The sequence below is a fragment of the Heterodontus francisci genome, chromosome 8 (genome assembly GCF_036365525.1).
Source record: "Heterodontus francisci isolate sHetFra1 chromosome 8, sHetFra1.hap1, whole genome shotgun sequence".
Lineage (NCBI taxonomy): Eukaryota > Metazoa > Chordata > Chondrichthyes > Heterodontiformes > Heterodontidae > Heterodontus > Heterodontus francisci.
This window is the reverse complement of record NC_090378.1, coordinates 25,978,308-26,003,565: the sequence shown is the minus strand read 5'-3', so window position 1 is coordinate 26,003,565 and position 25,258 is coordinate 25,978,308. Positions and strand designations below refer to the sequence as shown.

At 39.5% G+C, this 25,258-nt stretch overlaps 1 protein-coding gene and 1 long non-coding RNA gene across 14 annotated transcripts in view; both read right to left on the bottom strand.

Annotated features, from left to right (window-relative positions):
- The window catches only part of tlcd4a (TLC domain containing 4a), a 68,564-nt gene that overhangs the window by 13,767 nt on the left and 29,539 nt on the right, over nt 1–25,258 (bottom strand). For all 13 annotated transcript variants that reach the window (XR_010975481.1, XM_068036836.1, XM_068036842.1 and 10 more), the window contains one exon: nt 21,316–21,410. Coding sequence is in view for 12 of the 13 variants with exons in the window: in XM_068036836.1 (XP_067892937.1) it covers nt 21,316–21,410 (95 nt within the window). In the remaining variant the exon portion in view is untranslated. The remainder of the gene's footprint in view (nt 1–21,315; nt 21,411–25,258) is intronic.
- On the bottom strand, nt 2–21,309 carry LOC137372715 (uncharacterized). The gene is made up of 3 exons (XR_010975484.1): nt 13,660–21,309; nt 12,870–13,402; nt 2–544 (listed from the first exon to the last, which is right to left on the bottom strand). It is a non-coding gene; the product is annotated as an uncharacterized lncRNA (long non-coding RNA).

The window sequence follows — 25,258 nt, the reverse complement described above, 5'->3', positions numbered from 1 at the left end:
GAGTAAGTTAAAAATTCAATGTTTACCTATCATCCATATCAAACAAATCTCTCAGCAAAAATGAATAGGGTTGCCCAAAGCATCATTGTGTTGAGAAACTATAAAATTGATTAAAAAAGATACTTTGGTCATTTATTTTCCACCAATAATTGACAGTAATAACCATGCTTGGGGGCATAAACAGAATAAAATACAGATAGTATATTGTGCTATATATTGTGCAAGTGTGAAGGTTAATTCTAAAGATAAACAAAACTGTTAATGCACGTATTACATTAAGTTTGAATATTTGTATCAAATACCAACCAGGACCTAACTTAAAAAAAAATAGCTGCACATTTAAATTCATTGCACAAACACACTTAGCTCACAGGTTATTCCACCTGCATGTTCTATCCAGCCATATCGAATACAGCACGTTGACCAACGTCCTTATGAAGACCTGCTTATTTTCAGGATAAAGAACTCCAGAATTAAGTGTGGAAAATGGAACTCCATTTCTGTTCTTTCATTTTTGATCATAAACCCTTTAAGAATTGTTGAACTATAGAGAAAATGGGAAGAGGACACATTTATTTTCATGCGATATATAGATAAAGAATTTACATAGTTAGAGGATAATGAATGTTCACCCATTCCAGTCCTTAATAACGAACTAGCTTACACAACACAGTTGAAATGCAAGATTACAAGTCTTTAGTGGAAAATAGTAAGCAATATGTTGCATTGTTGTTTTTATAATTCTGAACATTTAATCCAGTGTAAAAATATGGACTTGGCAGTTCAATTGTATATTACTTCACAAGTTCCAATCTGTTGAGGCCCAAAGTATAAAAAAAGCCATTAACTTACAAATTGGGCCATGCATATAGTGCAGAATTTATATTATTCTGTCCTTATTCACAAGAAATCACTGCAGTGAAAATAAAAATAATTCACTCTCATGTAAATTCCTACTCCGTAAGCTACAATTAGGGTTCCACCACCCTCAAAAAGGAAACCTTTTTCTCTCCATCTTTAAACCCCTTTTTTCCATTTCAAGATCCTGATCAAGCTGCAGGCGACATCAGACATCTACTAATGCCAGTCTGACTAGTTGCAAAATGATGATAACTAGTGCTGACAAACTTTCAAATAAAGCTTCCAGAAATTATAGGTTTCATCAAGACAACTATTGGCACTAACTCGAAAATTAAAAAAGAAATGGGATTTATTTGTCTGCTATTCTGTTCAACAAAATAAATGTGGAAATGCATTTAGGGGGACAAAAATATAGAAACTTTTTTTTAAAAACTTCAGTTAAACAATGGGGAAATTGTTTAAAAATATCAAAGGAAGTCAAAATTCTTTCAATATGTGTTACATATTCAGTGACATCATCCAAAAAAAATGTCAGGTTCCATATCCACCTGTATCTTATCAGGCTTCTTGTCAGACATCCAGTACTGGATAAGCAGAATTTTCCTCCAATTAAACATTGGGAGGACCAAAGCTACTGGCTGCAATCCCACCACAAACTCCCATTCCCTGGCCACCAATTCCATCATGCTCTGCGGCCACTGTCTCAGACTAAAACAGACTTTGCAACAGCAACATTCTATTTGACCCACAGCTCAGCGTCCACTCCAAATAGTCTCCTCCACCAAGTCCTGCTACTCTCACTTCTGTAATATCAGCCATCTCTACCCCTGCCTCAGCCCATCTTCTGCCTACAACCCCAAGAGCTCTGCATTCCTCTAATTCTGAGTTCTTGTGCATCCTGGATTTCCTTCACCTCACCGTTGGCGGTTGTGCCTTCAGCTGTCCAGGTCCAAAGCTCTGTAACTGCTTCCCTAAACACCTCTGCCTTTCTACCCACTCTCCTCCTTTTCAGAAGGTCCTTAAAGCCTACCTCTTCGATCAAGTTTTTGATCACCTGTCATAATATCTCCTATGCAGCTAGGTATCAAAGTTTGTCCTGTTATTCTCCTGTGGAGCGCTTTGTGTTTTACCATGTAAAGGCACTGATAAATGCAAGTTGCTGCTGTTGATAACCAATAAACTGTAAACATGGAAGTAAAGTGTACACAACAATCAAAAGACACTAGCATGCTCTACTTTTCATCTTATTTTACCAAACATACACCTTGTAAGTTTGAGTTTTGAATTCACATGCCCAATGACGGTGTCTTTCTCAATTTTTAAATTTAGGAACATTGGACTTAGGAGCAGGAGTAGGCCATTCAGCCCTTCGAGCCTGCTCTGCCATTTGATAAGATTATGGCTGATCTGGTTGTGATCTCAACTCCACTTTCCTGTCTGCCCCCTTAACCCCTCGACTCCCTTGTCTATCAAAAATCTATCTAACTCAGTCTTAAATAAATTCAATGACCCAGCCTCCACTGCTTTCTGGGAAAGAGAATTCCAAAGACTAATGACCCTCAGAGAAAAAATTTCTCACCTCCGTCTTAATAGGGAGACCTCTTATTTTTCAAGTGTCCCCTAGTTCTAGTCTCAAGAGGAAACATCTTCCCGGTATCCACTCTATCAAGTCCCCTCAGGATCTTATATATGTTTCAATATGCATCATTCTTCTAAACCCCAATGGGTATAGGCCCAACCTGCTCAACCTTTCTTCATAAGATAAGCCCTTTGTCCCCAGAATGAGTCACATGAACCTTTTCTAAACTGCTTCTAATGCAATTATATCCTTTTTCAAATAAGGAGACCAAAACTGTACACTGTACTCTAGATGTGGTCTCACCAAAGCCCTGTACAGCTGCAGTAAAACTTGCCTACTTTTATACTCCATTCCCCTTGCAATAAACACCAACATTCCATTTGCCTTCCTAATCACTTACTGAACCTGCATACTAATCTTTTGTGATTCATGTACCAGGACACCCAGATCCCTCTGTACCACTGAGTTCTGCAATCTCTCTCCTTTCAAATAGTATACAGCTTTCTATTCTTCCTGCCAAAGTGGACAAGTTCACATTTCCCACATTATACTCCATGTGCCAAAGTTTTGCCCACTCAACCTATCTATAATTTACTAATCAAAATGGTAATCATCTGCCTCTGGGCTGCCAAAAAGCCACATGTGGTTAATGCATTGGACAATTATGCTTGACACTTGCATGTTGAATTCTATCTGCTACCTCTTCGCCCATTGATCTGGCCTTTTGTATTATTGCAAATTGGTTGGTATTAACCAGGGTTGTCCAACATTTGGCCCGCGGGCCAGGATCTGGCCGGCCAAAAGTTTCCATCAGGCCCGCGGATATATTTCAAAGATGAGAAATTTTCCATTGTCTTCTTCTTTCAGACCGGCTTTTAAAAAAAATTCATGCTGTCAGTTTCACAGCCGACAGATGCTCAGAGCGGGAACAGCAGTTTCTGAACTTTGGACAGATTGGGGGTTTTCCGGTGGGTTCCAACTTTTTTTTTTAAAAAGCCTGCCGGAAAATCCTGAATCGGTCCAAAGTTCTGAAACCTCTGTCCCCTAAGTCAGCTGTAAAATGGACAGTGTGATGATATAAAAATCTGACCAATCACAAAGCTGCTGTGTGAAATGCTCCCTCTTCCTGCAACTAGCAGAGAGAGAGAGGTGGGGGGGGGGGGGGGGGGGGGTGGTGGCGTGGAGATAGACGGCCAGAGAGACCGAGTGAGACAGAGAGAGAGACAGAGAGAGAAAGAGAGAGGAGACGACGACGACACGGGGAAGGGAAGGGGAAGGACACGAGGGAAGGGAAGGGGAAGGACACGAGGGAGGGGAAGGACACGGGGGAGGGGAAGGACACGGGGGAGGGGAAGGACACGGGGGAGGGGAAGGACACGGGGGAGGGGAAGGGAAACCACTTAGGGCAGAGATAAGGAGTAATTTATTTCTCAGAGTATGGTGAATCTTTGGAATTCTCTACACAGAGGGCTGTGGAAACTCATTCATAGAGAATGTTTAAAGCAGAGATTGACAGATTTCTAAATACCAATGACAAAGGGATATGGGGATAGTGTGGGGAAAAGGCATTGAAGTGGATGATCAGCCATGATCATATTGAATGGCGGAGCAGGCTCAATGGGCTGAATGGCCTACTCCTACTCCTATGTTCCATTGTTCAAGTCGAATAAAAGTGAAAAACAGCATCTCCAGCAACAACCCCTGAAAGATTCCAATGGCAGTACATTTCCATTTGGATATCTTTCCACACACCATCGCCCTTTACAGTCCACCTTCCAGCCATCTATCTCATGTGTATGAATCTCTGAAAATCAGTCAATTATGTGGGACAGTGTCAACTCCTCAGTCAACTTGGCTAGCACCCTGGATTGAACTTCTCACAGCCATTAGCCTTGGTCACCTTAAGCTTCCTAATCCCTTCTAATTTTACTTCTCAATAAGATACTGAAAGGTCAAATCTGTTCTCTCCTTTATATTTACCCCTCTAGTCAGCCATATCTTCCTTCTTTCAATGGTAAATATCTCATGGGTACAGTAGTGTAGTGGTTATGGTACTAGGCTAGTAATCCAGAGGCTTGAATTAAAAGTCTAGGGAACACAAGTTCAAATCCCAGCAAGAAGGTTTGAGATTTTGAATTGAAATGTAAAACAAAAAAGGAAATAAGAAATCAGTAAAAGTGACACCTAAACAGTTGGATTGTTATAAAAGCCCACCTGGATCACCAATGTTACTTAAGGAAGTTCTGGCCTGTGTGTGGCTCCAATACCATACCAAGCTGATTAACTGTCCTTTGAAGTGGTTAGCAAGTCACTCAGTTATATCAAGCGCCTACAAGAAAAAGGCCCAACAGCACTTTTTCAGGGCATTTAGGGTTGGTCAGTACATCCAAAGAATGAATTTTCAAGAAGTCACAAAACGATTTAGTAATTCAGTCTTTTTCCTGTCCTCAGACACCATCACTGCCACTGTACCCTTCTCTCACTCCAAATATACTTAAAGAGCACATTGTTATCATTCTTTATACTTTTCACTATATTCCATTCAAGTTCCTTCTTTGCCGTTCATTAGTTTCTTGACATCACAGTTCTTCCTATTCTGTTCTTTCCTTGTAGATTTCACAATGTTATACAACCCTAATTTCTCTCTACTGACTTCCCTAATAATCTATTACAACTGAAGCTTTTGCACAAATCAGTATGACCTTCCAAAAGCAGAGCCTCCACTTTTTTTGTTCTGGGGTGGCCTGTAATACATTCCTATAGGGAAATTTTTCCCCTTTTTAAATTTCAGATGCACCCATAAATTCTCTGCCAGTTTTTCTCCCCCCCCACCCTCCCCCCACTCAGCAACGTATGAACCTTCCTTGATAAAATATACCACATGACCTCCTTTCTCACACTCATCTTCCTTTAGCCAAGTTTCAGCAACTCCCATATTTGAAATAATACATAACATTATTGACACAAGGTAAACATATAACACACCTTACTGATACAAGATATAGATCTCACTTGTATATTTGTAATACTATTGATAATTTTGGTCTGGTTACGCTCACATGAAGCACCTTGAGATGTTTTCCTATATTAAAGCTGCCTTATCAATGCAAGTTGTTGATTGCTTTACGAAACTAGGTTAAGATGCAAGAAAAACAACCAGAAGAGTCTGCAGTCATTCTAGGCTGACCCCAAAAATTAACATCCCTCAATCATCCACCAATCATCTATGACACACTCCTTTAAATTGTCCATAACTTAGGTAGATAACCAAGTAACCTGGTTTATTCTTTTCGCTGTAAAACAACTTATTCACAATTATTTAATCATAATGATGCATGGGCCAAGTGTCCACATTTTGTGCTGTTAGCATTCTATAATTCTATGATTTGCAGTACTCGATTAAGATGCAAGTAGTTCCCTCCTTTCCCAATACATCCTTCACTCCCACTTCCCCTGAAGATGCGTGAATATAATTCTCTCTCCACTCCACCATGTTCAGTTTTCAATGAACGCGGCTACTGGAATAGGAGGGTATTTGCTGTGATCCAGCCCTGACCAGCATCCGCCATAATATCAGAGCTCAGTAACAAACCGCCTCTTGAACATCCCCTCCTCGGCAAAATGTAAAAAAAAAAGAAAAAAATTAAATCTAATTAAATTTGGCACATATACTCTACAATTGTTTATATATTTTCTGCCAAATGACATAGGTTGTCATGGAGTTTTATAGGTATCAGTTACAGAGCAGGAGAATGAAAACAACAATTTCCATAATGTATTTCTCTCACACCTTCCGAAAATGTCAACAAGAGCTATAAATTCCTATTCCCAGGTAAAATGGCCAATTCAGAATGAGGCAGGACTCAATCCTGGATTGCAGAGAGAAGAGACGATCTGTGCCTGGAGAACTTGCAGAGAGTTTGAATATTGAATGTTAATTATGGGTAATTTTAGTGATGTTTTTCATAATTGTGCTGTTCTTGCTTGCATGTGATTATTTTAGCTGTATCTATACTAGTTTGTGAGATGGGAAATGTTGGTAAAAAGCAACTTGAATTAAATACTTATACAACATCACAGTATTTATAAAGAGACTTGTATGTTTCAACTCAATGTATAAAAAAGTTTTTTTTTAGTAAAGTCCATCCCACTTGCAAAATAGTCATAATTAATAACTATTTTCCTCACAAATGAAAGAAACTTGATACTTCATTGTTCTTTATATATTTGGCTTCTACAACAGATATGGGGACAATTTCATTTGAAGTCGGTCAAAAGAAAGTGGGTTACAGGAGATTAGTCTGCAACACCCTCCAGGGTTATAAATTAGAACAGTGTCCATTTCAATTGATAGTATTGCACCCACATTCTAAAAAATTCTACATTTTCATGTCTCTTTGGTTGCATCAATCATTTACACTAATTCCTGGTCCACACCAAAACTAAACAACTTGGTCTTGATTCTGAAGCAAACAGAGTGAGACTTCCTCTTTCGGAGAATCACACACCACTTCACTTTGGAGTTAAGTATGGTCCTGACTCTAGATTAACGTTAACCTTCACTGATGTTCCACTCCACATATACAGCCCAGTTACAGCATAAATTCAGCCTTAAAAGAAAGTGTTGTTCAGTGAGTTGACATCTAACTACATGTGGCTCACTGGCATCCAGATGTGGCTAATTACATTTTTGATAAATAATTAAAAATGAGTAATAGATCCATTGGGTATATGATCCCAATGCTCATTTACATGTCATATGCATTTGTGTGCATTGTTCATAAACTGTTCAGACAAAAAGCAGAGTATGGACATTTTTTTTGATCATTGTGAATACTTCACTTTCTTGGTAACTGCTTAAATTGCATGCAACAAGGATGAAAACACTAGACTTCTGCATCATGAAAATACTAATTACATGGACAGGGAAGTGGTTATCATGTTCAACGTGACCAATCAGAATAACCGTTCCAGGCCAGTAGTAGCAAGCCCAACCAATAACGAGTACTGTTTTCTTTAAGCTCCATCAAGAAGCATCTTAGCAAAGGACATGCAGCTTCCAACCACATTCTGGATGGAGAGCAGGGACAAGTCATTGCTGAGAATGTGGACTCGCACAATCACTCTGATGAAGTCGAAGTGCTGCTCACAACTGCTGAATAAAATGCAGTGTCTGATAATTTCATGCTAGAATTCCAAACTGACAAGTTCTGCAACTCTGAAAGCAGTTTTCAACTTGTTTACCATACAGGAAGGTGTAAAGGAGACTGCATCATCCAGATTAGAAGTCAACTACCACAAGAGCAACGTTAACAATTTAAAGAGCATAATAGATTGCAAACACCAGACTAGAATCACAATGTTCAAACACTGGCAATCTCACAAGTGTAGTGACAGCATTGATCAAATAAAGCCAGTACCTGGACTTCATTTTTATTTAAATATTATTCTGCAATGTGGAATGATATTTATTTTCAATACAATAAAATATGCCTTTGACAAGATCAAAAGAAAATAGGTTAAAATTACCATTGGTATTAATATGGGAAACTCAACATGTTTGTACAATATTCCTCAGCCCACCATTTTAACAGAATGAATGGATTAAAATCACAATTAAATACAGTGGATGAAGGAAGGTGATAACACCTGGTTAAGCATTTGGCTGCAATTACTCTTGTGTTTTAAAGCTTTAAAAACAGTTTAACATTTTGATTTACACAGCAAGGTGATCGGCACTTAAGAAAAGAATTGATCAGTTTAATGTTTTAGTATCAACCCTGCATTAGGACTCAATCGAAGATTTTGTTTTGATAATATTGACTCACCCTTAACCCTGTTGAAGTGATTTAAAAGTTTATTTGTAATAGTAAAATCTGCTTGCCCTCAATCCAGCTAATTCCCAGCCTGCCTCTGGGCTGCCAGGGTGTCTGGGACAGGCAGCCAGTTTTGTCTAATAAATGTGGAATATACAGCTGGTTGGAACAGCTGATTATTCTGATAGAGGAGGGGTATTGTAAAAGATTTCAGTGCATGATTTAATATGATTCTGGGGTTAGATTCCAAGTAAAGTAGCTGAACCCTCTGATGTCCACAGAATACTTCCATCTGCAAATTTAAAATATGTGTAGCCTTTCCAGGGTAAATTATTTTTAAAATTAGGGCAAATAAGAGTGGGAGTGGACATTTCCCAGACACCGCTAGGAAATAAACCTTCTCTTTCAGTAATTTCTAAATCCACAATCACTACAAATATCATTCCTTTGTATTTCATATTTGACCCCTTCCAAGAAAGCTATTTCTGCAACTTAAGTTTAATAAGTCTGTGCCGCACTGCACTTTAAGTTTAATTCTGTCTTTGTGTGCTTCAGGCCTATAAATCAGGGCTGTTTTGCTTTCTCAGAACTTTCATTATACTGATATGTAAAAAACATTTAGAAATGACAATCTCAGCAAATTGAGCTACAAGTACAATTAGAAGTCTTGTAACTTGGCAGGCATGGCATGTAACTTCTTAACCCCGTTCAAAATATGAACCTTTAATTTCACAAATCAACTGAGTGTTGTGCATAATTCACTCAATTAGCTGCAGCAGCTACTGATGTACTGCAATGGGCATTGGTTGGGGTGAAGATTGAAAACTCAGTGTGCTCTCCATTGCTATCTAGTGACCCCTCTATTGATCTTATGTTTAAAATTACCAGAAGGGAAAAGAAGGACCTCAAGACTATTGGCACCATTATGCTCTTGCCCACCAGAAAGAATCTTACTCATATCTCTAATGGTTCCAAAATCAGCTGTTCGGTCCAGGAGGGAAACCTTGTAATGAAGCAGAAATTTCTGTTCTAACCATTCCATAGGACCAGTCATGTCTATGCTGGCTCTTTGACAAAAGAAATCCCACTGGCCTGCTCTCTCCCCATTGCCCTGAATTTTCCTCTGCTTTGATTATGATTGGACTGTTTATCTGCAGTTGTAATTTGTACAAAACCTAGCTTAAAGAAATCATTACTTAACTCTTGTACTCTGTCTCTATTTATAACACCAAATACACGGTGCACTTTTTATGGCTTTCTCTACTTACACTCATACTTGCAGCGAATTATGAGAACTCCTAAGTTCTTTGAATATCTTTCCATTCCTTGTTTTGCCAACCCGAAAACTCCCTCATCAAGAGGAGAATATTAAATTCACCTTGGATACAACCACTACTACACACACCAACAAATTATACTCCGGCAATTGAATTGTCTTTAGCAGATCCAAGTTTGATACAGCTGCCATGATGTGCCTAAGAATAATAGATTTGCTCTCATAGTCTGATGAGGTTAGGGTAATGTTGCAATTCTGGGCCTATATAGGAGAACAGTATCCATCACAAAGTTCGACAGACAGACAAAAGAGAAAACATATCCTCTGACTTACTGTGATCAATGCCACTGGAGAACCACTAATAAATCCGAATAAAAATCACTGGACAGGGTCCCAAAACACCTTTTTAACAAAGATATACCTCATCCAGTTCACTGAGACAGCAGGTCATTTTCCAGGTGGGGAAGTACTGAAAACCAAGATCTCCTAGGCCTGCACAATCCAACTGGAAACATATCAATTTGTTTCCACTTGCACTTGCTATCACTTGGAAAACAGTACAAAATATATAAAAGTTTCTTTTACCAGGGGCAGTACCTATCTAGACTGAATTTATGGAGCAAAAAGATCAAATAAGACACTCACTCAGGACAAATAGTTCTACTCATCTATTATTTTGTACTTGATTTTCCATGAATCCCAGGTGGTGAACAATCAGATTAACCTCATGCTTTCTACATTTATCTTTAGCTATCTGAGCAAAAGGTCTTTGACAGTAATTGTCCGTAGCACGCACGCACACACACACGCACACCTCTCAGAATATGAGTAATGCCATGGTCAGTTGATTCCACTATCAGGTTAAACCATTTTCAAACTCAGTCCAATACATTCTATTTTTGTCTGTAATCATGCAGATTGTTGCTCAAGTCTCTCTGAAAGGCAACAGCTTCCCTCAACAGAGTGAATACCAGCAAAATGATAAATTTTGTTGATGACATTTGCTATTTATTCACGAGGACGAGGGACAGATTGGAGGAGGGCACATTTCGTAGAAAGCCTGACATAATGATAAATACAGCTGCCTATTTAGCAGGATCCAATGTTTACAACTCTTTAAAGAAACAACATAGCATTTCATTAAATAGATCAAAATAGATCAAGATTCGGGCTTTCTCATTTCCAACCTCCTCAGATAAATGTGACAGAAGAGAAAAAAAGAGACTTTCAATGAGGACGGGGTAAGAACGCAAAACATCTCAAAACCTTAACCTAGGTGGATGAAACCATCAGTGGATATGGTTATATGCATTGACATTTATTTTATCAAGAAACTCAATAAGGCTCCTTTGGTTATTTTCCCTTTTCCATGATAGTATTCCACTTCTACCTGTTCTAATTTGGCAGAGGTGGGAACTGGGGCTGGTTTTTTAATGAATCCACAATAGCCGTCGAAAGGGATGCACACCCAATGGTTCAAAATTAATTTGACGGTGATCTGTCATCAGTATTGCCCAGTAATGGGTTCAAAGACAAGGTGGATCCTAATCCCACTGTACAGAAAAATTGAGGCATTTTCGGGTTGTGTGGTGGTGTCAGAATTTTTGTGCGCTTCAAGAAGTAATGGCAAATATTTTTTCTGAAAGAAAATAATCAAGCAGTACCTTTTGTCGATAAATACTCTCTTTTTAAAAAAAAAAAATCATAATGGCTCGAGAGGAATGATTGCCCATTTTCCAGTGACAAAGCTGCCTACTGAAGACTTGGCACAACTAGCCTCCCAACCAAAAAAGATCTGCTCAAGTAACATGCACAGCGCCGAATGTCCTTAATACTGACCCCAACATTCCAGCACGATTCTAAAGTTCAGTAAAAAAGCAAAGTTTGAAGTGACAACTTAAAAGGCAGAGCGCTGCCTCCAAAAGCCTTTTCTTTTTAGCCTCTAAAAAGTCAAACTGTCGAGGATAAGCCACAGGAAGAGGAAAATTTACAAACTAACCAATTGTTTGGTCTGCTTTAAGAGGTTTCTTTCTCCAAATTGGCATCCAATATTTTAGTGTTAATAACTGAATTCAAGGTGTGTCATCTGTAACTTCTGCTGATTATGCTCAAGGGAAGGTACAGTAGATGAAGGAATGGCAACTACTGGTGGGAAAGGGTTTTTGGAACTTTAGGAAAGGATAAAGACTAGCATGCTGCAAAATTCAAATACTGGAACTACGAAAATAAATGTAAACCTCCACCTAGAATACACATGTTAACACTCTCTCTGGACTAATGCTTTATCATTTACCCACCATTAACATGCTCTTTGCCTTTGTCCCATGACATCTTTGTTATTTAATCTCTCCTGCCCTTTGCCCCATCACACACCTTCCTTTTTGTTCCCTTCCCTGCCACCACCATCCCCCCGCCACCCCCCCACTTGCTTAAAACCGAATACTTTCTTACCTTTGCCAGTTCTGATGAAAGGTCACAGACCTGAAACATTAACTCTGTTTCTCTCTCCAGATGCTGCCCGACCTGCACTTTCTATTTTAATACACACTGTGTGCTACTGGTTGAGAAAAGGTAATTCAGATAATTGGAGTATATGGATTCCAATGATGGGGAAAAGATTTGAAAATATCTTTCTGCAGATGTACTTAAATTCAGAAGATAAATGGTCTAGTCTAGAATTCTTAAAAAGATCAGCATGCCAGTTATATTGCCAATAGCTTTGGCAAACTTATGAAATGTACAGTGTTAGAAATAAGTAATTATCACTTTTCTAATGCTACTAACCACATTTTAATCATATTAAAATAGCTAGGAAACATTTAAGAATTACGATCGCAGCAAAAATATTGCTTTGCTTGGTATGCTATTTTTCTGCTACCTGACTGTGCTTTTCCTTCAAAGGGTTTCAGAAAAACTCACATTTAAATGTTCGGAGGCATTTATTCTTCCGCAACAAGAACAAAAACAATTAAGATTACGGCTCCATCTGTGACAAGATCCTCTTGGTATAACACAGTGATAAGACTTCACATTTCATTAATTTTGTAGGAAGCGTAGCAAAAGGAGTAGGCCATTCAGCCCATTGATATTGCTTTACTATAGTTAACCATGGCAACTCACCTCTTCAATTCCCTGCTCCCTCAATACTAATACTTCCCAATAAGTACCTCCCTTTTAAAAACCTCAATACATTTTGCAGCTATGGCTTTCCACTGACTCTTTGTGTGAAGCATTATTGTTTTTACTTCTATTCTGGAATTTACAGTGCAATCGTGGGCATTGAACATTTTAAGCTTTACAAAGACAAATACCAATGATTTGGATACCGATGACCTACTTTAGGAAATTTATTTCATTTGGGCCGCATTATCCAAAAGCAGAAATTCATGAACAGCTTCAACTAAGTGGCAAAATATGTTGGCACAAATTGTACAGTTATTCAGGGTGGCAAGACTAGCATGTTCCAGCTTCCGGGTCCTGGGAGAGAAAGAGAGAGTGCGTGTGAGCAGTAAGAGGGAGCAGATCTAGACTGGCATCAATTGTTTCTGGGAGCAGGTCATTATGCACCAGACAGCTGGAGGTGTGAACAAGGTATAAGAAAATTCACGCAGCAGGAAAATACAGATGTAAAAATAATCACTGGTGGCAAAGCAGATTGATGTGATGCACCACAGACTCGCAGGACGTGGGCTCCTACTCCTCTCCCCATCGCCACAAATGAGATTAGTAATCTCAGAGAAGATTCATGCATTTCATTGTTGGGGACACCTCAGGCAAGTAACATGTGGCTAGCTGCTCCTGCACAATTCTCAGCAGCTAATTACAAGGTAGTTGTGGCAAATATTAGGATCCACCCTTTCACTCTCCGAACTAGAAATAGTGCAAAGGAATAAAAAAAAGAAAAAGAGATGACTAAATTAAAAAAAAGCATGCATCATGCAAATTGCAGTACTATTAGATATATGCTTTAGAATGCTGACATTCTTTACATTGTATCTGATGGATATTGACCAATATTACTTGTTCTTAACAAAGACACTTTTACTGTCATCTGGGGAAAAACATCTTGTTAGCTTACCAAATAGCTCTACAGAAAGAGAAAAAGAAAAGATTAAAAGCATACTTACAGCGTTATGAATGCATAAACTCATGAAATGTACAATGGCAAAAAAAGGGAAAAAAAGCCCATTCAAAACCGAGGTTGAAAGCATTGTATACTAATACCACTACATTCTGATAAGTCCATATTATTACTAGGCAATACAATTGCTCAGTATAAAGCAATAGCATTTAAATGCAGACAAGACAGGTATAGAAGCTCACTAGGTAAATTGATTCTCTCATCATTTTGTAATTTTGCAGTTTCTCATTTTTTAGCTTGGACTGGTAAACGGAGTGGGGTTGCAGGATATAATTAGGTAAGTTAGAAAAAGAAAGGACAAAGTTAGACAGCTACACAGCATCTACACAGATATGACTACAGCTAGCAGCAGAGAAGCAAAAAACTCATGCATTCCAGCACTGTGAAAGGAAAGACATATAATGTTAGGTGTTGACAAATGCACGCATTTCAGACAATCCAGAAAGACAGAAGCTGTTGTCATCAGATAGTCAGTGGCAGTAAGACCAATTCTAAAAAAAAAGCTTTTCACACAAGTATGTTGTCCTCTGAGAGATTCACTTTTTTAATGTATAGTGCCAAATGGAGGGAGGAAAAAAAGGAGCATCCTTTCAATAATTTACAGGAAAGCAGTTACCAATCTTCTGTAGCCAAGGTAAATGAAAAAATGTCAGTATTTTACATTAGATGGTTAAGATAACACAGGTGGCCTCATTTTAAAAAAAATATTCTGGAAGTTTCATGCAAATTAACCATTTTATGTTTGACTAAGTAAACTCTGACCTCCAGAAGAATTCATTAATATTGTTAACAATTTAGTTACATTATCAAAAAAGATACAATATTGTACAATTTTCCATTTAGAACATATAGGCATTCCTTGCATGCTCAAAAACATATAAATAAATTTAAACCTCCAATTGTTCCTCCTCTGTAAAGCTCACTTTAAACTTCAGACTTATTATGCCAAACTTTAGTTCACTTAAAGTTTTCAGCATTCAAAATGGGTTTTACCCTGCCACTAAAAGCAGTAACCAAGAGGTTTGTTTGCATTATGTTGAAAATAAACCACAAAGAAAAAGAAAAAATAGACTCGTTTCAAATGGTTACTTTTGTTCATAAAGATTACTTATTGTGGAAAGAATGTTTGGAAAGCCATATGTGCCAGCACACGAGTGATGCAAATAAATTTAGGGCGCTCTGTCAGGAAACGAATGAGCTGTGAGCATTTTCCTTTATTAGCAAGAAAGAATATCACTGATTGTTCTACCAAACTAATGGAAAGTGCAAAATATGATTCAGTCAGCGAGGCCTTTTTGAAATGTCTGTCTGCAGGTTCCACTCTTTCTGCCAGGAAAGACTGCAGAGACATATTGCCTTATTTGTGTTGCTGCAAAGCAGAAATTTTTCCAGTAGCAGTGCAACTGCATCCTGAAGTGAAATTATGGTTCACATTTTTGGATGGATAATTTAAAATAAGTAGACACCTGCATTGGGTCTGCAGTGTCTAACTGCAAATAGTTTTAAATGTCGGAAAAGTATTCAAAAAAATCAAAATGGAGTACTACTTCATGCTGAATTATGACAGTGATTAATTGGCATAATTCATACTAAATTGGTGGTGGGCCTCTACTCAAATTTATTAGTTTGGGATCATTTAGAACAGTATTTTGGTTATGCACAAAATGATACAGCAATATACCCATGCATCAAAAAATCAACAGGTCAGCATTAAAGTTGATTAGTAGGATTGCATTTCAATGTCCCTATATTTATATTGACTAACAAATGGTAGAGTGTGTTTCCTGCCTGTCCTATTCTGGGATAAATTTTGTACAGAGGTCACAAAAATTAAATAATAAGGCAAAACAAATCTTTAAAGCAAGATTCACACTGGCTCAACTGATAAATTCATCATTCAGTGTGGTACCAAACAGGTCTGGGAGATCTTCGGTTTCACCTGACTACTGAGTTAACTGGTCTCTGCTGGAACACTGACAGGAATATTTCAATTAACATAAATAGCTCAGGTTCAGGGAAGGAAGGGAGCAGAAATTCTAAATCTGTTCAGTGACCCTTGAAGCATGCACAGAAGTCAGAAGCATGCACAGAAGTCAGAATCCCCCTGAATTAACAACCTGCTAAAACAAACAGCTTAGGCTCACTTAGATCAGGCCCACGATGAATACCTCCCCCCTCCCCCCGCAATCCTGTGGAACTATAATTTAGCATGGGTCATAAATTTCAGAAGAGAAGCAAGGGAATAGAAATTAGGAGGAAACGGGGATTTCTTAAACTCGGAACTGCCTTAATTTAGTCAAAATGTTGCTCGAAGCAAAATTGAACCCTTGGATGAAACAGAAAGATACATGCAATACTGACGACACAAATGCAAAAACATGCACACTTATAATAGGTAAAGATAGAGAAGAAGTTGGTTAATTTACATCCCACTTACGATAAAACACTGCATGCAAAAATACCAAAATATTGAGAAAAATCAGCTAACCCAGTGATGCAAATCTCTGAAATCTTTGGACCAAGGGTGAACAGCCAGAGACAAGTCTAAAGCCATAGCGACTTCCCACAATTCAATATGGCAAGACATTTTAAAATATTGAACTGCCAATAAAAGGTTTCATCTACAAGATGCATTATTTATAATTATAGCACACCAAGTTTTAAAATCAGAGAAGTTAGTTTTAAGGAAGAATTACAGATTTGTATGCAAGTATGGCACAAAACTCCTGTAAGTTGTCATTAATAGACATCAAGAGTACATGTTTTACTTACCTTACTCCACAAAATTGTACTCCCAACATTCTTCTATCCCGTTTTCCCTCAAATTTTCCTCCCACTTAACTGTTCAACTTTTGTCTGAATTCCATTACCATTAGGCTCTCTGCACTTCAACATATTAGTCGTTTCCCTGCATCTCAGGATCTCTGCCCTTTAGCTTTTTTCAGGTTTTCTCCCCCCTCTTCCACCTCTGGTTTGTAAAAAGAGAAGTGAAGACGAAAGTCCTAAACCCCCATTTTTGTTTCAGTTGCAGCTTTTAAATACGAAGACACTCAGATAATGACATCTAGCACTCACTTTTACATATAGTGCTTCTTCTTCTTCTTTGGCCTCCTTATCTCGGGAGACAATGGGTAAGTGCCTGGAGGTGGTCAGTGGTTTGTGGAGCAGCGCCTGGAGTGGCTATAAAGGCCAATACTAGAGTGGCAGACTCTTCCACAGGTGCTGCAGATAAAATTGGTTGTCAGGGCTGTTTCGCAGTTGGTTCTCCCCTTGCGCTTCTGTCTTTTTTCCTGCCAACTGCTAAGTCTCTTCGACTCGCCACACTTTAGCCCCGTCTTTATGGCTGCCCGCCAGCTCTGGCGATCGCTGGCAACTGAGTGCTTATATAGCTTGAAATCATGGAATGATTGTGTCCCCTTCTCCATATTTGTATCAAAAAATAGTTTAGCAACACAAAACAGCAGAATCGTAGACCCATCTTTCACAAGTACATGATTCTGCCACTGTAATAAGAAGTTGTTCTTAGCACATAAATGGGGGTGAGGGAACAAGCGAAGGGGGCAGTCAGAAAATAATTTTCTGCAATCCAAATTATCTAACTGTTAAAATGTAAAAGACACCCTAAGTTCATCCATTCTTCTAGATCTCTGTAAGTCTACAGACTCCAAGCAGTAGGATTTTGAAATTCAAAATAAAAAAGCTGCAGTGTATTTAGTAAATAACTATGATGGTCTCAGTGGGTAAGTATACCAGGAATTTCCCAGGTTCAAAACACTGGCCTGCACGGAGTTAGCTAAACTTGGCCAGCAGCGAGAATGTTACACAACGCAATCACAATGCACGGTGGTGGATAGAGTGGATGCTTAAGGTGGTGGATGGGTCGCTGATCAAGCAGACTACTCTTATAATAAGCTTCGAGTGTCATTGGAGCTGCACCCATTCAGGCAAGGAAAGAGTATTTCATCACACCACACTTGTGCCTTGCAAGTAGTGGAAAAGCTTTGGGGAATCAGGTGGTGAGTCACTTGCTGCAGAATACCCAGCTCTTGACTGTCTCTTTTAGCCAAGGTATTTATGTGGCAAGTTCAGTTGAATCGCTGGTCAGTGGTGACCCCCCAGAATATTGGTGTTTGGGGATTCACCAATGGTAATGCCATTAAATGTCAAGGGAAAGTGGTTAGGCTCTCTTGTCGGAAATGGTCATTGCCTGGCACTTGTGCAGTACAAATGTTTTTTGTCACTTAACAGCCCAAGCCTGAATGTTGACTAGGCCCGTTTCAGTCATGGATTGCTTTATTATCAGAGGAATTGTGAATGGAACTGAATAGTATGCAATCATGAGCGAGCAGTCCCATTTTTAACTTTTTGATGAAGGGAAGGTCATTGATGAAGCATCTAAGATGGTTGAGGCTAGGACACTATCCTGAGGAACTCTTGCAGCAATGGCTTGGATCTGAGAAAATTGGCCTTCAACAAACACAACCATCTTCCTTTGTGCTGGACACATCTCCAGCCAGTGGAGAGTTTTGACCAGTTCCCAGTGACATCAGTTTTACTTCAGCTGCACAGTGCCACACTCAGTCAAATGCTGCTTTGATGTCAAGGACGGTCACTCCCACCTCACTTCTGGAATTCAGCTCTTTTGTCCATGTTTGGACCAAGGCTGTATGGAGGTCTGGAGCTGAGTTGTCCAGGTAGATCCCGAACTGAGCACTGATGAGTAAGTGCCACTTAATCACACCATTGACAACCTCTTTCATCACTTTGTGATGATCAAGTGTAGGCTGATGAGGTGGTAATTAGCCAGGTTGGATTTGTCCTTTTTTGTGGACAGGACATGCCTGGGCAATTTTTCACAATGTTGGATGGATGCCAGTGTTGTAGCTATACTGGAATAGTTTGGCTGGAGGCATAGCTAGTTCTAGAGCACAAGTCTTCAGCACTGGAGCCGGGATGTTGTTGGGGCCCATAACCTTTGCAGAGTCCAGTGCGCTCAGCTATTTCTTGATAGCATGTAAACTGACTGAATACTGGTGTTTGTAATGATGGGATCCTCAGAAGGAAGCTGAGAAGGATCATCCACTCAGCATTTCTGGCTGAAGATGATCACAAAAGCTTCAGCCTAGCCTTCTGCACTCATTGCCTGGGCATCTCCATCATTGGGATGGGGATGTTCATGAAGCCTCCTCCTCCTGTTTGTTGCTAAATTATCCACCACAATTTGCAACTGAATGTGGCAGAACTGTAGAGCTTTGATCTGATCTGCTGGTTCTGAGATCGCTTAACTTGGTCTTCCACTGTTTGACATGTCTGCAAGTCCTACATAGTAGCTTCACCAGGCTGTCACCTTCATGTACATTTGATGCTACTCTTGGCATGCTATTCTGCACTCCTCATTGTACCAAAGTTGGCCATTTGGCTTGATAGTGATGAAGGAGTGAGGGATATGCCAGGCAATGAGGTTATAGATTGTGGTGCAATGAATTTCTCCTGGCGCCGATGGCCCACATGGCCTCATCAATATCCAGTTTTGAGCTACCACATCTGCTCTTAATTTATCCCACTTAGCACAGAGGTAGTGTCACACAGCATGATGGATGGTGTCCTCAGTATGAAGACAGAACTTGGTCCACAATGACTGTATGGTGGTCACTCCGATCAATGCAACTGTGACAGGTAGATTATTCTATCAGGTTTGTTCTCTCACCATCTCCTGCAAGCCCATTCTGGCAGCTACATCTCTTCAGGACTCAGCCAGCTTGGTCAGTAGTGGTACTACCAAGGCATTCTTGGTGATGGATATTGAAGTCCCCCACCCAGAGTAAATTCTGTACCCTTGCTATCCTGAGTGCTTCCTCCAGGTGGTGTGCAACATGGATGCACACTTCATCAGCTAGGGGAGGGTGGCAGGCAGTAATCAGCAGGGGGTTTCCTTGTCCATGTTTCACCTGAACCCATGAGACTTCATAGGGTCTGAAGTCAATGTTGAGGACTTTCAGGGCCACTCCCACTGACTGTATACTACAGATAAACACACAAATTAGGCACAGTAGGCCACTCGGTCCCTCGTGCTGCTCCGCCATTCAACAAGATCATGGCTGATCTAACTGTAACTTCAACACATTCCCGCCTACCCCGATAACCTTTCACCCCCGATAACCTTTCACCCCCTTGCTTATCAAGATCTATCTACTTCTGCCTTAAAAATATTCAAAGACTCTGCTTCAACTACTATTTGAGGAAGGGAGTTGCAAAGAGTCATGACCCTCAGAGAAAAAATGTCTCCTCATCTCTGTCTTAAATGGGCAACCTCGTATTTTTAAACAGTGACCTCTAGTTCTAGCTTCTCCCACAAGAGGAAACACCCTTTCCACATCCACCCTGTCAAGACCCCGCAGGGCTTGCTCTACTTTTGGTGGATAAATCTTGCCAGCGGGGCAGGACATATCCTGGGAGAGGGATGGAGGAGTCTGGAACATTGGCTGATAGTCATACAGAATCAACTTTATGTCAGACTGTTGCTTGATTAGTCTGTGAGACAGCACTCCCAAATTTGGCATCAATCCCTAGGTGTTCAAGAGGATGACTTTGCAGGGTCGATTGGGCTGGATGTGCCTTTGTTAGATCTGAATCTGATGCCTTGGTCAAAGCTAAGTAGGGGAATCTCATTCGGTAACACCACATCAACACCCCCAATGTACTGCACTACCACATCCACCACAAGCCTATTGCTGTTTCCCCTTGGTCTGATGAAAGGGCATCAATCTGATGCATTCACCTTTTTCCTCTCTCCACAGATTCTGCCTGACCTGCTGAGTATTTTCTGTTTAACTTCAATTTAGATTTTGGTTACAGGAATTTCCTCAATGAGAACTAATTCCCGTCAGATAGGCAGGATGTACTTTTACAGGAATATCACACACTAATACTATGGAATTCTGAAGTCAAACAGGAAAAGCAGTTAACATGTAAATCTTTGCCCTATATTACAATGGCAAATTAAAAAGTGATGGCGACATCTCAGTCCATTGGCTCAGAAATGAGAAATTATTTATAAAAAAACTTTTGATTGATTTTCAGCTCTATAAGTTTCACTGAATGTTCAAACTTAAAATTTACAATTAGGACCCAATTTCACACCTGTATTGTTAGTCCACTGGGTAGAGTAATGAAAAAGTAGAAATGCACAAGTGGAAGTAATATGTTGTCAAAACATATTTCAGACTACAAGGCATTTATGATATTTTTTCACATTGGCCACCGATTGGCTTCTGACTTTAACCTCATTGCCTGTGAAGTGCTTTGGGATGTTTGAGACATCTGATAAAGAAATGCAAGTTCTTTGTTCACAGCTAACAAAACTGTAAAGTATGCTCGCATATTAATCCAAGTTCAATTCCATGACGGTCATTTTTAGGAAGTCACCAAGTACTCACTGAATTGTCACTCTGAACACAATTCAAATGGTGAGTCACAAAATTTGTTAATTCAACCATTATTTGGTTATTTCCTCATTTTCGGCCCAATAAACTGAACTTGTAAGCGACTAATAGAATCTACTGGCTAAAGCACAAGTCTGTTGCTGTTTCCCCTTGGTCCTTTCTTGCCCACAAATACTGCTATTGTCTAATATGGCACTCACCAGTACATAGTAGTAAGCATACAGCGCAGTCGAATGGTGGATAATAAAGTATATGTCTCCAATTGCTTTCCAATACCATAAAATAAGCAGGAAATCTAGAAAAGCAATACAAAACAAAAATTAGAAAGGGATTAGGTATAATCTGGAGGTTTATTCAAGCAAAGCCATAGCAATTTTTCCAACAGTATCAGCTGAACTGCTGCAAACAGCCTACGACAAAAAATATTGAAAAGATAATACTACTTAAATCTACCAGGTTCTCAACGCAGCAACATTTAAACTGGAAAAGTAACACTAATTTTTTTTAAACTTCCAAAACAGTGAAATTTATGAATAATTTTAGTTAAAAAAGCATAACATGCTCAGGTTAACTTCATTGAAATTATTGATAATAGGAGTTTACCACCCATTTTCCTAAACATGGCTTTAAATATAATGTAGTGCAATGAATTTCTGTGTTGGATAATACAGCTTGAAGAATAAATAAATAAATATATATATATTATACATAAAATATATTATATACATAAATAACCCATCAGGTAGCTACATAAAGGTTTTAGATACTTCAAATGAAGTATTACACATGTTACTGAAGCATATTTGAACAAGAGGGCACATCTACATGGAAGCAAAATTGGCAGCAAGTACTTAATATACAATTTAAAAAAAACATTTATGCAAAAACTAAAGGACTCCTCCGCGCATCTCTGTATGCCCTCCAATAAAGTTCTGTTAATTGAGTGGACCCAAGTGATATCAAAGGGCTCCCTTTGCAAGCACAGTAACTCCATAATATTGGCGTCAGTGGCATTCAATCGGATTAATCTCAAAACAAATTCTCCAAATTCCCGTTGCATATTCAAGTACGAATAGCTGTTAGTTTTAGTCAATTATCTAAATGTTTTGAATGTGTAACAGTGCTAAAATTCTTTCATGATAAAGCAAAAATGTGTTACATTGAAAACACTTCCCCCGATGGTTTACTTAGATGGTCACATTTTGACAAAGTCAAATCAAGAGTCAACTACAAATACTGGAAGTACAAGGCTGCATCTGTAGAGAAGTAAGTTAACATTTCAAGTAGAAGCAGTCTTCCAAACTCAGCTCTGACAATAAAAGTACTTTTTGGCTCTTTGCTTTTGGAATCCACAAAAGCTGTTCACTGACCTGAAATGCTCCCTAACCTGAAAAGCCAAGCCTTGAGCGGACTGCTAACAAGTAATATTTGGTGTTACCTTGTAACGAGTAGTAAAACATATACATAATTGCTTTTAATTATATGGACAGTGTTACGACCAGGTGAGAAAGATGTCTAGGGGGTCTCTTTCAGCCTTCACCTGGTCTTACTGTAACAGGGTTTATGTTTTTAAACACACTGTGTTTTGAGCTCCCCCTTGGTGAATCCTTGTTCACCGCTTTCCAATTAAAAGTGTCAGGCAAGCCCCCACCTGCCAAGAATGAGGAACATTAACTCTGCCACATGAACATTGATTTTAAACTGCTGATGAAGAAAGAACTTGCTTTAAAAAACAACTGGAGACTTTGGCTGGAGAGACACATTGACATATCAACAGACGACTACTTCAAAGGACAAAGGAGCTATTCCCTGCTCCTATTTAATCCACAATGGACTTTTGATTACCAGACGTTGAAGCATTCTAGGTTAACTAGTAAGATGGCCGAATACACAAACAGACGTAAATAAAAACAGAAAGTGCTGGAAAAACTCAGCAGGTCTGGCAGCATCTGTGGAGAGAGAAACAGAGTTAACGTTTCAGGTCAGTGGCTTTTCTTCAGAACTGGTAGATATAAGAAATGTAAAAGTTTTTAAGCAAGTAAAGCGGGGATGGGACAAGAGATAACAAAAGATAAGGTATTGATAGGACAAGGTCACAGAAAAGCTGACCAGAAGGTCATGGAGCAAAGGCAAACAATATGTTAATGGTGTGCTAAAGACAAAGCATTAGTACAGATAGGGTGTTAATGGACTGAAAACTGAACAGCCACAAGCACAAACATGAAAAAAAAGTGGATAGGCACTGTAGAAACAAACTGAACAAACTAAAATAAAATAAACACAAAAAATAAAAGAAAAAAGAAATAATAACCCAAGATAAAAGTAAAACGGGGGGCCTGTCATGCTCTGAAATTACTGAACTCAATGTTTAGCCCGGCAGGCCGTAGTGTGCCTAATCGGTAAATGAGATGCTGTTCCTCGAGTTTGCGTTGATGTTCACTGGAACATTGCAGCAATCCCAGGACAGAGATGTGAGCATGAGAGCAAGGGAGTGTGTTGAAATGGCCAGCAACCAGAAGCTCGGGTCATGCTTTCGGACTGAGCGGAGGTGTTCCGCAAAGCAGTCACCCAGTCTCCGTATGGTCTCCCCAGTGTAGAGGAGACCACATTGTGAGCAGCTAATACAGTATACTAAATTGAAAGAAGTACAAGTAAATCGCTGCTTCACCTGAAAGGAGTGTTTGGGGCCTTGGACAGTGAGGACAGAGGAGGTAAATGGGCAGATGTGGTCGGGCCAGTTTGGTCACATGAGTGACTATTGGAGTTTTTTGAATTTGAGCTTCCAACAGGGAATTTAGTTTTTTTTTTAAGTTTTAGAGATACAGCACTGAAACAGGCCCTTCGGCCCACCGAGTCTGTGCCGAACATCAACCACCCATTTATACTAATCCTACACTAATTCCATATTCCTACCACATCCCCACCTGTCCCTATATTTTCCCTACCACCTACCTATACTAGGGGCAATTTATAATGGTCAATTTACCTATCAACCTGCAAGTCTTTGGCATGTGGGAGGAAACCAGAGCACCCGGAGGAAACCCACGCAGACACAGGGAGAACTTGCAAACTCCACACAGGCAGTACCCAGAATTGAACCCGGGTCGCTGGAGCTGTGAGGCTGCGGTGCTAACCACTGCGCCACTGTGAAATCAGAAGGCTGGTTTCTCCTGGACTGAGAACACCTCTCTCCTGTCTGCTCTCATGTCACTCTCTCCAGCTTCGGAAACCATTGAAGACACATGAACCCAAGACAGAAAAGTCTCCTACAGTAAACAAGGTTTAATAAGAATACTGGGCCCCAACGAAAAGTAAGAGCAGTCAACAATCAAGGACTCTACGGCAAGCTGGAAACACAGAAACAGTAAAAGGAAACCCCTTTAGAGACTGCCTCAAACCTCTCCATTTTATTTTTCTTCTGCTCTTTTCTGTCCCTATTTGCATGTATCACGTATGCTTGCTAGGGTGGGCACATCGTATATCTGTAGGCATTAACCATATTAGAGTTTAAGTTTAAGGTTTAATAAATTTTACTTTTCTTCCTTAAACCTAAGAAAGCCTGTTTGTGCTCATTTCTTATAATTGGAAAGCTGTGAACAAGGATTCACCAAAGGGGGAGCTCAAAACAGTGTGTTTAAAGATTAAACCCTGTTACAATAAGACCAGGTGAAGACATCAAAAGACCCCTAGATACCTTTCTCACCTGGCCATCACAGAAATTTGGGTGCTAGCATCCGGAATTTTACCCACAGACAAACGAGTGAAATTGGAAGTGGGAAGCCAAATTGTTCACAAACAAAAAGAGCAAAATTTCAATACAGGTTTTCTTGTGGTTGTGTGGGATTGAATACTAGCATGTCTGCAACTGAAACTAGCAGCTCTCCAAGCAAGGGTGAAGTAACTTAGGTTAAGTTAAAAGCACTGTCTATGGAGGAGTTGAGGAAAATGGCTGAGCAGTGTGAGATTACTGTACACGGCGAGGCTAGGAAGTCTGAACTCCTAAGGCTAGTGGCCTTATTTTTCCCTTGAATCTGAAGAAGCAGAAGCAGGGTTAGAAGCAGACCAGACAGGGTATTGCGAGCAAAGATACAACTGGAACAAAAGAAACTTGAATTAGAAGACAGGGAAAGAGGAAGAGAAAGG